Source organism: Enoplosus armatus, chromosome 11 (assembly GCF_043641665.1).
Source record: "Enoplosus armatus isolate fEnoArm2 chromosome 11, fEnoArm2.hap1, whole genome shotgun sequence".
Lineage (NCBI taxonomy): Eukaryota > Metazoa > Chordata > Actinopteri > Centrarchiformes > Enoplosidae > Enoplosus > Enoplosus armatus.
Window position 1 is genome coordinate 18,999,055 of NC_092190.1, and position 12,962 is coordinate 19,012,016.

The window sequence follows — 12,962 nt, forward strand, 5'->3', positions numbered from 1 at the left end:
ATCTAACTATGATGGCATCTTACAGGTCTGTGTAAGAAAATATCTAGATTAACAACATTTGATGACAAATGTAGTTGTAGTCATAAACCATCTCATATCTTTGACAAAACCTAAATGACACAAAGTATAATCTTTTCTGTGTCCCAGCCAAAGCTACCCTGGAACAAGACTACGAGTCCACAGCCTCGCTTGCAGCTCTATATGCTATACTTCACAGCAGTGTTAATGCCAGCATGCTAACATGATCACAAAGGCACTTCTAAAACGCTGATGTTTGGCAGGCTTTAACGGTTACCATTTTAGTTTAGTGTGTCAGCGTGTGTACAGCTAAGGCTGATGGGAATGCTATTAGTTTTGCAAATATTTGGTCATAAACCAAAGTACTAGACAAAGTAAAAATTTGACCACAATATTTGTCAAGATATTTCCATCTGGACCAAAGTGGTGGATCAACCAACCAACATCCACATCCATCCACAGAGCCACGCTGCTACCATGGCTAAAAATGAATTATACTCAAATGCTGAGCTAACTGTTGTTCACAAAGTCAGACTCTTCAAGTCTCAGTTACTGAATTATGTGAAAGTAGATGTATCCGCAGTAAAACACTAGCCTTAAACTGCGTGTCAGTGAGTGTATGATGACAGGTTCCTGTTTGTGCAAACTGAAGAGGTGTTAATGGAATACATAGTGATGAAGATAACAGGTTATAAACGTGTTTAATCTCCAAGAGGATGAGTGGAAACAAATATCCAGTCATTGTTAAGACCTGTTTACTGGATATGTGTTAATCCGGTCAGTGGATTCAACTCTTTTGGTTGTCTGAGTTTGAGAAATCCAAAAGGCACTCGACAGTTTATCATTACAGACCTTGACATTTAAATAAGTAAACCATTAGTCACTGCCGCAAAGTGCTTTGCATCTGGACATAAACATGAAGGTCACTCACCTCATGAGTCATGGGTCAGCATTATAAACTGTCCGAGATCTTTCCAAAGGTTCTTCTTAGCCAGTTACCTCCTGTAGTCTCAGCTGGTTGTCTGGTAACCCCCCCCAACATGTTGATCTCTGCCATTAAATGTAATGAAACAACATAATGATGAAGTTTATATAAGATGGAGAGAATAAAGACAAGATGTACAGACTGTTTATTCAGACGTAACTTCACTGTGAAAACCAAAAGCTATGACGAGTGTGTGTGTGTGTGTGTGTGTGTGTGTGTGTGTGTGTGCCTGTGGACAACGCCCCACTGCAGGCTCTCATAAAATATTTGACCATCAGCAGGAGTCACTGTCTGAATGACCAAATGACCATCATCTCCATGAGTGTGTGTGACCATAATGCAGCTGTACGGGCCTCTGGCAGTACGGCGTCAACACACACACACACACACACACACACACACACACACACACACACTCACACATAATGATGGATGAGCAGTGTTTCCTATGGTGAGATTTTGACCTTTTAACACACGTACCCATGGACAGAAACTAGAATGTGACAATCTACTGTTTTTTCCCTTAGTTTCTCCAACATCTTAAACAATCTCCCTCTTGAGAATGATTCTCATATTTCTTCTGTCACATTTCAGTCCAATTAATACAAGAGCGCTGATTACGACCTCGTTTACTCTCTGTGGGGACGATTTCAGCGAAATTTCAGTGATATTCTGAAGAATGATGTCAGCATTACATGATCTAAAATGCACACACACACACACACACACACACACACACACACACACACACACATAGTTGAATAATGAGAAAAAGGTGCAAGCAGCACAATGTCTTTCAGTGCTGCCAGACCATTGGTCGGCCCCTCATACTGCTCCCCTCCCCCAACGTTTTCCCCTCTTTTACTTCCACATCTGTTTCCCAAACTTGGGAAGGGGCCTTGGAGAGAACAATATCTGGGTCAGAGTAAACTCTTTCTTTCTTTCTGTGTGCATGTGTGCGCGCAAGCACAAATGTGTGTACGACATACCACAGTCATCAACTGTATGAAGACTGTCTCACACTCTTTGAAGCTGGAGGCAGTGCAGTGTCCCAACTGGTTGTGTGTGTGTGTGTGTGTGTGTGTGTGTGTGTGTGTGTGTGGGTGTGTATGTATACAGTTTAATTCTTCATAAGTGAAAGCCAAGATGAGACATCATCATCTGCATCCTGCACAAACCTGGTAGAAAGTGAAGTTCAGAAAATGAAGAAAGGGAAGTTTAATTTCCCATGGATTGACTTCTTCTTTTGTAATTCTTTTGAAAAGTGTCATCAGCACACTGAAACACTAACTATATTCCTCAACATTCAACATCATTGTTTGGACAGTAAATATTCTCTATTTTTAATATTTGTGAAGAAACAACTTCAAGATGTGATAAATGTGTAACCCAGCTGTGGTACAGAAGTTTCCAACTAGCCAAATCCATCAGTTTATGTCACTGAAACATGACTGCAGTGTATGCTGCCACCTTCTGGACAAAGCGGCTAACACAGTGGTAGACTGAGCCAAACACAGTGAGATTGAATGAGACTGACTGAGCAAATAAATTTATTAGTGACAAGGTGAGAAAGAAACAACCCAGTATGACAGAAGAAATATACAGTTTGTTATCATCAGTACTGTCAGTTCACAACAAACGTGCTGAAGATGTTTGTAGTGAGATAAAGGAGGACATTTAAACAGACCTCAGATTTAATATAGACACCAAATTCATCTTTGTACCTCCAGAGGGTTTCTTAACTTTTTTGAATTGGATGTCCATACACCTACAATATTAACTAACAGAAGCACAAAAAACATGTTTTAACCAGACATATCTCCACCTGTTACTAGGCCAGTCCTCCAAAGAGCAGCTGAACAACAGTGCAACAGAAATGCTGTAAGAGTGAAATTTCTACTTGAATAAATAAAAAACACAGTATTTATGCAGCGTTACAAACTTTATGGTCTCAACAAATGTATTTTAATTTGCCATTAGAATTACATTTCCCTCTACAATTAAATGAGTGCTAGAGAATTGGTGTCAAGTTATTCACAAGATTACTTGTTCAGAGTCTCAACATTTTTCTTTACCCTCTCTCTCTCTCTCTCTCTCTCTCTCTCAGCCTTTATGTCCTCTTCTCTCCGTCACTGTCTCTCAGCCTCCTTTCTTGGGATATTTTTCTTTGGCCAGTCGGACAAAGTCTTCAGCACTGTCCAGTGACACCAGGCGGTCCTGAAAGAAAGATGGAGGCAGATGAGGAGCATGATGAGACTGAAACAGGTGATCGGAGGGCTGGCAGATGCAGATGGAGGAAGAGAGACATAACAAATAAAAGATGGGGGAGATGAGGAAGAGATAGAAATGAGGAGGTGGAAGACGGAAGAACAACAGGGAAGAAAGGAGGGGGGAAAAATGGTGACCTGGAGATGAGGACATACTGTAGTTTTAATATGACACAAAGAGCATCCACTGTACAGGGGTTAAGATGGCATTTCCTGAAAATCATCCAGACAAGCCAAAATGGGTCTGATCCTCAAGTTCACCCTCTGATTGAAGTTCTATCTGATTGAAGCTATTCAGTTGTCAGTTGTTTACATTTCTCCAAAGTTTAACATGCTGGGTGTGTGTGTGTGTGTGTGTGTGTGTGTGTGTGTGTGTGTACCATGACACAGAGGTATCTGTCCTGGTGTGTGGTTTCTGGGGGAAACAGAGAGGTGTGGTCCAGCAGCTGTTTCAACAGTTCAGCCGCCTTGTTAAGATGCTCCTGATCTTGACTGAACCGGCTCTGTCTGTTCACACACAGCAAGGCATCCACCTCACACTGGTAACCTGCAGAGAGACGAGGGACGGTCACAGTCACTTACTGACAACAGAATATAGTCAGTTGGAGTTGACTGGTGGATCAAAGTGTCTCACCTTGCTGCAGCAGGATTTTCTTCCAGCGAGATCTGACTTCTCGCCTGGCGTAGCGTAAAGTGTGTATGTCATAATTCAGCTTCTCCCATTCCTATAAGCAAACACACAATATATCATACAATAGGTATTTTTAAATTATGTGGAAAATAGTGGATAAAGCAGGTGACATGGCTTGTTTGGGGAAAGACTGATTAGACCTTCTCAATATGAACAGTACAGACAGAGCTGTGTTGACATCCCCCTGACCCTCCCATTAGTTTGGTTTCACCTTTTAGGGGGGGTATGATACACCTTTATCATTCTCAGTGCTTAAAGTCATTTGGTGACCCAACTCCAACGTGAGCAGAGGTCTAATCAGACAGAATGACAAGTGAAAACACCTGCGTAGTGTTAAAAAAAACTTGTCACAAGCAATAGACCCTTTCTCATGGCCGACATTTTGACACGTCACAGTAGCAAAACCACAGGTGTAAATAATAAAATGAGTGATGGCTGAATTCCATTTAGCTGCTTCAGTTTCAGGGTCCTGGTATTGTGCATGCTAGTTCCCTGTCTAGTTTAGTGGGACTTACATAGAACAGAGCCATTGTTAGTGTTATTAATAACACCTGTGCTTTTCCTACTATGACAAGTCAAAATGTTTGCTGTGAAAAAGGCCAATGGCATTTAAAACGGCACACTTAAGCCAAATAAACCTAACTACTAATGTTTGAAACAGATCAAAGTTTACAGACTGACATGTCCTACTTTATTTACTGGGCTAGTTTTCCCCCAGTGCTGAGTTGCCTTTGAATCTAATAATAAAAACAGTCTCACGACATGATCTGAATGGTTCAGTGAATATTCTCTTTGAATGGCCTGCCAGGCTGTTGGCCTACATCTCCGTTAAGGAATTCATTTATTAACACAATGTGCCCACTGTGTCCTGCAGCCTGCTACGAAGACTGTCACATGTTCACCAAACTCCCCGCTCGGAGACTGCAGCCCTTCTGTGGAGTTTCACTGAGCCTCTGAGTGACGGTCCCAGTGTGTTCCCTCTGCAGAGAAACAGACTGAGTCATGAAGAAAATGTGTTTGAGCGTGTCTCTAAAAATAGCAATATCAACTCTTTTTTTGGTCAGATTATTTAAAATAAGTCAAGAAAAGCTAGTTTTCTAAAATGTGGGTGCTACGAGTCAGCTACAATTTATTCCTCTGTGGCGTCCCTGTCATTTCCAGTCTTCCAAAGCATTTCAAAACATGATTACTAGTTTATGTTTCATATATAGAAAGCGAGCACTGAGTGGGCTGCATTCATCCAAACCTTTTCATTTTGAAATAAGTGAGAAGGTATTTTACTGCAGGCATCATCCTTCAAAGACACCATTATTAAACACTCCTCCCACACACACACACACACACACACACACACAGTTACTGTATGATATGTCTAACCCATTCTAACTCTCTAGTAAACAACCTACAGTAAGTTACTATGTGAGATGTATTGGGTCACTGATTGAGTGAGTGAATAAAGTCGCATGTCGCCTCTCTGTTTGCAGTGTGTGTCAGCTTCTTTTAGAAAGAGGGCAGACCACTCAATCACCGACATTGACCTTTGGTACTTCATAGCTGTTTTGGAGACATTTTCTTTTTAATAATCCATTTTTTTTTAAAAACAATGTACAGTCAAAGTTCTCTCACCTTTCCTCAATACATGTTGATAAAAGGCTTTATGGCTGCAGGCCAATCCGTCATACTATGAAGTCCTATTTGTCATGATGACATGGAGAAGACTGTAAGTTAGTATCAGTTGTAGCTAAACTGGATGATAGGTTAGGTTTATACTCAATCTGTGGGATTCTTTAACTTCTTTTTTTAAATTACATTTAAATTAATTTATCCTAAGGTGATATTTTTGACTGTAAGTTACTTTGGAATCTCAATTTAATTTAGTGTGTATGGGTCAACATGAAAGTGAGTGAAAGGCTTCTTTGAGAGCCACTGCTGTATGTCCTCTTCCCTTATTAGATAATTACATTAGAGATCCGCAGTGGGACGGATAAGGAAAAGAGACTGAATTACTGTAATACCTCCTGGTACTAGCATCTTGCCATGAAGAAATAGTCAGTCAATAGATGATCTCAGAGGGGTATGGTGACAAATGTCTGATATGTCTTTTAAACTTCTGTTAAGGATCACAGATATGTACATATTGTAGAAAGCTACAAGGACGTTCACAGTTCTGCGCATTTCTGTAGAAAAGCATGTTGTCAATATCGGACATATTAGATCAGCCACAATGAAACTAATATAAGAAATGGCTTTCAAGTGTAAAATTGGGACTTTTGCTGCATTTTCAGCATCTAATTTTCATATCATGTACCTTCACGGTTGTGTATGTGTACAGATGTAAGTGGTGTCTATACTCATTATGAGACAGTTACTTTAAATCATTCATTCATTTCAAATAATGTAATATGAAACTGACTGAGCAGTTTTTTCTAGTGAATCATAGTTTTAGCTTCATCTTAATCACAATTTTAGCTTAAAATGATAAAAAAAAACAAGTGTCCCAGTTATTCTCAAGAGAATTTAGCATTCAACCATGTGGTGAATCTAAATAATGAAATAACAAACTTAGAGTGTATCCTGTGTCCTGCCTAGATTTAATTCTCCTCCCTGGCATGTGTTACATACCAAAGAGGAGAGGTTTTATTTTTCAGGGATTTATTGTTTATTGTTAAAAAATATGTAAATGCCAGATTCTTGTCATTTTTTAATTGAGTGAAAGGACATGGACAGATAGCTGCTTTTGTCTGTGTGTATATGTGTTTACTCCCTCTCACGTTGTCTCTTGTGCTTTACATCTCATAATGAAACAACAACAACATGCTCTCGTCTCACCTCTGTAGCCTTGTCAGCCTGGTCTCTCATGCTGATAAAAGCCTGTAGCTCTCTGTCAGATCCTCGCCTGATGGGAGACTCGCGGGGCCTGTTTGTGTTGGCCCATGGATCCACAGTGGCGCTCCTCTGGCTCGGCTGGTTGTTCCGAGGGCTCCTTGTCGAGCGCTGTGGCCCAGAAAGGCTTTCCACTCCTGTGTCGCTGTCGCTGGTCTCAGTGGATAACGGCTCTGGTTGTCTCAGAGCTGTGGTGGTGCGCAAACTAGAGAGAAGTAAAGTATATTAAAATAAATAAAGGCAGAACTTTTGGGTTGTCATCATGTCTGTCAGGTGTTTGTCTCACCGCAAAATAGCACTCTTCTCTTCCCTGTTGTGTTTCAGATAGTACCGACAGCAACAGATGGTAAACTTGGCCCCCATTGGCCCTTTCCAAAAGTTCTCAACAATCCAAATAAATGCTGATAAAATCCCAAAACAATCACACCTCCTCCCACAGGTTTCCTCCACAATCCTCAGGAACTCTTAATATTTCCAAACTGAAATGTCGAAGACTAAAAATCCAGGGACACATCTTAACTTGTTATGTCCGTCCCCCTTTCCCTGTGCCTATCCCGGCCTGAATGAGAGCTGTCTGTCAATTACATTATCCACGTGAGTCCAAACAGGGGACAACAACAACAACAATGGCGCACATAGCCAGGACAGTTCAGGGATGAATGGCACAGTTATTCAGCAACTCCTGATGGTGCAGAATGCAGCAGCAGAGGCCTTGCTACCTCTATCACTGCACAACCCACAGCTTATATCATGTCATGTCATGTACTGCCTGTAATTTTCTTAAGTTAAATGTTCCTGCTTGCTGAAGGAGATGCATGATGAGTGTTCGGGTAAGTTGAATACACAACATAAAGGAGAGAGCCGTAGGTCTACAACCTGTTATATAATTTTAGTGACACTTCATAAAGGTTAATACATAACTGATTCATCAGTTTCTCTCTCACAATCCCTCATAGCCGACATGCATTTACCTCTGTGTGGGCCTGTAAACATTTTGTCAACTTGATGACGATGGTGATAAGATGATATGAGATCCAAGGTCACCTGGCAGGATAAAGGTTCCCACTGCTACTGGAAGTTACTGACAGCAGTGTTAGCGAGTGCTGCAGGAGCAGGTGAAACAGGTTGAAGAGCATTAAAAAACATAGAGTGAGGAGTCTAGCAGTTTGTAAAAGTACAAGTGAGAACGAACAAATGAAGAAAATGATACTTACAGTTTGGAGACCAGGTTTGTTCCTGCTGATTTTAAGCAGTGTTTTAGAGACTTCTAAGAGGTGAGTTGTGTCAATTTAACCTATTAAACCTATTATCAGTGTTCAAATTTAACTTGCGTTCTCTTGAATAGTTTGTGAATCTCATAAATTCAGGCATTTATGAAACAGAAGTGCCACCCCCACCCGGACTAACCTTTTGTTTGTAATGTTTTTCTTTCTGATTTAATTGCATCCATCATTTATTTTTTTATGTTGAACTGATGAGAATATATTTGTCGCAACTTTAGAGCTGACATTGTCCCTTTCTTCCTAAAAAGGTCGAACCTTTGTTAATTCACTGTCAATTATATTAAATGATGACACATTAGAAATAATTTGACATGTATTCATGTACCTAATTTTTAATTCACAGTTGGATTCATGACTACACCAAATATCACCCCATGGATGAAGTAAGAGTCTATTTACTATAGATGTTTCCAAGTTGGACTGTTTTATTAGTAATGTTAACTAGAGATTGCACAAATACAATTAGTGCTCTGATAAAAAGATAAAACCCAGTGTAACTACAGTGGGTTTGACTTGAATATGTGTAGTTTGCCTCACACCCCTTTTGGCTCCCTTTGATTTGCACTTTAATCTTTATAGATTACAGATGGAAACTTGGCTAAAGAAAACAACAAATACCATTATCAAAATTAACTACTAGACTGATTAAATTGTAATACAGATATACAGGTGGATGGAAGATGTAGAGCGAGGGAACCCAGAGCTGGTCTCCTCCGCCGTCTACGGACGCACCTATGAAGGAAGAAATATCACCTTGCTGAAGGTATTCAACACATTTTCTTTTTTCTTGTCACTTTTCAAAAGTGGGATGTTTTAAGCAAAGTGCTAATCCCCTGATAGTCACTATGACATACAGTAGTGGAAACTGAATTCTTCACATTATGTAATCCTACATGTTGAACTGTGTATGAACTGTTGTCATTAGACTATTATGAACATGCTAAGCCAAATGCTCCTACACAAAGTGACTTGCTCACTCTTTATGATTGAGATAACACAAGGCAATGGCAAGCTATCCCAGTGATTAGCTGACTGCAGATGCAAGATGTTCTACAGGTGGTAGAAATGTGCGCTGAACCAAAAAGCTTCAACTAATTATCTAACAAGATATTGCACAAGCTCCACTCATACATACATAGTAAATTGCTACTGTTCCTCTATATCAGAGACCAAATTTACAACAACAAGAAACTACTACTTCAGTCAGGATTTAAAACAGCGCACCTGGGGCCCTAACCAGCTCTGTAACCCTCCAATAGAGAACCTGCAGAGGAAAAGTGGATAGAAAAGATTTTTCAATATTGACTTTCACTCAGCCTGCCTCACCTGCTTCTACCCCAGTTACTTATTTACACTTTTGTTTAGAGCTACACTTGAAACATCTAGTCGAGGTTTGCATGTTGGTGGAAAATGTGTTCAGTGTTTGACGGTGGCTTTTACCTTCTGTTTGGAAGGGCAGTATCTACAAATCCACTTGACCAATATTCAGTTCTTTATGGTAATTACACCAAGGTACCGCAGTTACAATATTTTTAAAATGTTGCCTATCTCACCCAAAACGGGTCATGTTGTGTGACTCCAGTTGGGACTAGAAAACCCGGAGGGCCGAGAGAAGAAGGTTATATGGATGGACTGTGGTATCCATGCTCGGGAGTGGATCGCTCCTGCCTTCTGCCAGTGGTTTGTCAAGGAGGTTTGTTCACTCGGACACAATTTCAGTGATATACGTTTTCACACAAGCAAGAACACGCTGACATGTGAGTGTTTGTTCAGATCGTGAACTCATATAAAACCAATAAGCAGCTGGAGCAGATGCTGCAGAACCTCGATGTCTATGTTACTCCTGTGATCAACGTGGATGGATACATATTCACCTGGGCCAATGACAGCGTAAGTGCTTCTCAGCCTTTATTATTCAGAATCACACTTCTATCTATCTGTATAGTGAAGGCATGAAAGGCCTATGCTTTTAAGACCATGGGGATAAGTTGCATTTATAGCTTTTAAGTGTTTATTGCTTTATTTGGACAGTCAAGTTGTTGTGTTTTTTACAGAGCCCCTAAAGTCTCATAAGATGATGATTTTTATTTTATGATAAGATAAGAATAAGATAATTATCTTACTAGATAATATCTTAAAAATATCCCCTTACGGGACTTTAGGGGTTCCGTAATCTTCAACCAGCTCACAAACGCCAAACGCCACCATGTTTCAAACGTAGTTGAGAAGTCAACAAACTCTAAAATCTATTAAAGTAACTTACCCCTGTGGTCTTCAAAGCACCCACAAGATGAATAACTAATTTGTTCCCACAATATATTTAACTTGTTCCCACAAGATAATAACTTGTGCTAAAATTAAAAATATCACCTTTCGGGACTATAGGGGCTCCGCACAGTTCAGCTGATTCACACATCATTCAGCAAGCACATCTGTGAATGCATTAATGAGTGTTGTGATTGACTAATAACTATCTGACCTTTTTGCCTGTGTGTGTGTGTTGTTTTCATGCAGACTCGTCTGTGGAGAAAGTCTCGTTCAACCCCTCCTCCAGGCAGTAGCTGTTATGGTGTTGACCTCAACAGAAATTTTAATGCCAACTGGGGAAGTGAGTTGCATGCTTTAAGGACTCGCAATGTGACTAATTAGCCCTCATTTGCCTCAAGGCTGGAAAAATAGACTAAACTAATTTTCAACAGGACGTGTCAGTTTTCTACAAACAAAAACTTAAATTTAAAGTTTAAATCACATACAAATCTTACAGCTGAACCTGTTACTGCAGCCAAAATACCCCTTGCAGCTGAATATGTTCTCATTTCAGTGCTCTTTATTGTAGTGTCGGACTGCTGTATTCAAAAGGTTCAAAGCAATTCAGTTGCTACTGATATGAAATCTTCTCTTTTCTGTGAAACTGGAGGGCCGTACAGAACAACCGGATATTATAATGTCAGTCCATATGACACTTATAGTGTTGGTTTTCCTTTCTCTATGAATTCACATTTTATGATTACTTTTGACACAAGAAAGCAAACATATTCTAAACATAAAACTGATACTGTATGTTATCATTGAACTGCAAGTTTGGAGCAGATGTACTGTTTCTTTCCTCAGCGGTTGGTGTGTCAAATGACAGCTGTGCAAACACGTACTGCGGGAAATCACCAGGGTCAGAGCCAGAGGCGAAAGCCGTGATGGAGTTTGTTGGTAACTACCTATCTATCCACCAACTGACATTAAAAACAATACATTATAACAACAAGAAATGTGGGTTTTTTTAATGTGTCATAAATTACATGTAAATACATGAGTGGAGAATTTTACTTTAATACAGATTAAATATAACATGAAATATAAATGTTCCAAAACATTATTGGTGTATAACTGACATCATTACTACACTTTCGTTTACATTCACTTAGGGGTTGTACCTTTTTAAGAAGTCAATGGTGTTACGCCATCTTCATATTAATCACTTCCTCTGTGTCCAGGTCAGATGGTTAAGCAGACTCTGTGTTTCCTCACCATCCACTCTTCTGGTCAACTTATACTCTTGCCATATGGCCACCCTCAGATCTCTGCACCCAATTACAATGAACTGGTGAGTGTGTTTGCTTCTATGAATTAGTATTACAGCAAGATAAACAGTAGACACAGCTCAGAGATTGATAGCTCAAGGTTTATGAGGCCAGTTCTACAGTACCTGTTTTAACATATAGTGAAAGTCATTGACTGAGAGATGCCATTATCAGAAAGATCACTGTAGTCCAAGATAATATATGTCAGCCAATCAAAAATGTAACTCATTGTTAAGGTGAATAGAAAGACATTTATCAATCATCGTGCAGTATGACTCTAATGCAAATACTGCACCGCTAAAACATTTCAGTAGACAATGTTAGCTTAAAATTGTCACTTTTACCTGCTATTACCTAGTAAGATTGTCTTTGATAGAGAGTATGGGCACTAAGGTTTGCCAAAAAGCTGTTGTGTTTTTGTGAATTGTGCAGGTTTCAGTCGGTGAGGCTGCAGCAGCAGAAATAAAGAAAGTACATGGAATGGGCTACACTGTAGGAACATCTCCACAAATCCTCTGTAAGACCCTGTTCTGAACGGCTGCTAACACACAAGTCACTGATATTTCCATCCTTAGCATTACTATGTTAAAGCTTTGTTAATGCAGTAGACTCAACTAAAATGAAGAAATGCCTCAGACTGCTTTCTCCTCTTCATCTTTAACCTTCAGATCCAAACTCAGGCTCAAGCCGCGACTGGGCTCGTCTCCTTGGCATCCCATTTTCTTATACCTTTGAGCTGAGAGACAAAGGTGAGTTCAGTAGCGCGTATCAGCCGAACATAATGTACTGGCTTTTACTTGGTAATATTTTTGGTATACGATCCTCCAGGTGAGTTCGGCCACTTGCTGCCAGAGGAGCAGATCCAGCCGGCCTGCGAGGAGGCCTACGCTGGAGCTCTCTCCATCATCACGTATGTTCACGACAAGGCCTTCAACGGCGGTACCCTCCCTAACGCTGCTGTCACCATAGTGCCGGCCTTCACCATGGTATCAGGGGTTGCTATGGCGATTTGGAGCACTGTCTTGGCTGTGTCTCTCACCACAGGGGTCCTGGTGTAAGACAGTGAAAACCTCAATCATACAAGGCTGTACCGCAAACTAGTAGATAGGAGATACTGGACGTGGAAATGTTATCATCATTAATGTTCATTAATGACATAATGTAGATAATAACCTTGATTATCAAAGCCTGATGTCCTCTATGTTAAAACAGCTACAATATTACGCTATTCATGAAACATTTAGATTTTGATAAGAGGGG

At 40.2% G+C, this 12,962-nt stretch overlaps 2 protein-coding genes across 2 annotated transcripts; one reads left to right on the forward strand and one right to left on the reverse strand.

Annotated features, from left to right (window-relative positions):
- Positions 1–3,142: 3,142 nt before the first annotated feature.
- LOC139292946 (melanoregulin-like) lies at positions 3,143–7,207 on the reverse strand. The gene is made up of 5 exons (XM_070915355.1): positions 7,131–7,207; positions 6,791–7,049; positions 3,905–3,995; positions 3,651–3,817; positions 3,143–3,220 (listed from the first exon to the last, which is right to left on the reverse strand). Exons 1-5 carry the CDS (start codon positions 7,205–7,207, stop codon positions 3,143–3,145), a joined length of 672 nt encoding a protein of 223 aa, XP_070771456.1.
- Positions 7,208–8,047: 840 nt separating this feature from the next.
- Positions 8,048–12,760, forward strand: LOC139292681 (carboxypeptidase O-like). The gene is made up of 11 exons (XM_070915045.1): positions 8,048–8,118; positions 8,471–8,510; positions 8,789–8,890; positions 9,710–9,820; positions 9,901–10,017; positions 10,642–10,735; positions 11,239–11,331; positions 11,616–11,725; positions 12,135–12,219; positions 12,371–12,451; positions 12,531–12,760. The coding sequence occupies exons 1-11, from the start codon at positions 8,048–8,050 to the stop codon at positions 12,758–12,760; spliced, it is 1,134 nt and encodes a 377-aa protein (XP_070771146.1).
- Positions 12,761–12,962: the final 202 nt, after the last annotated feature.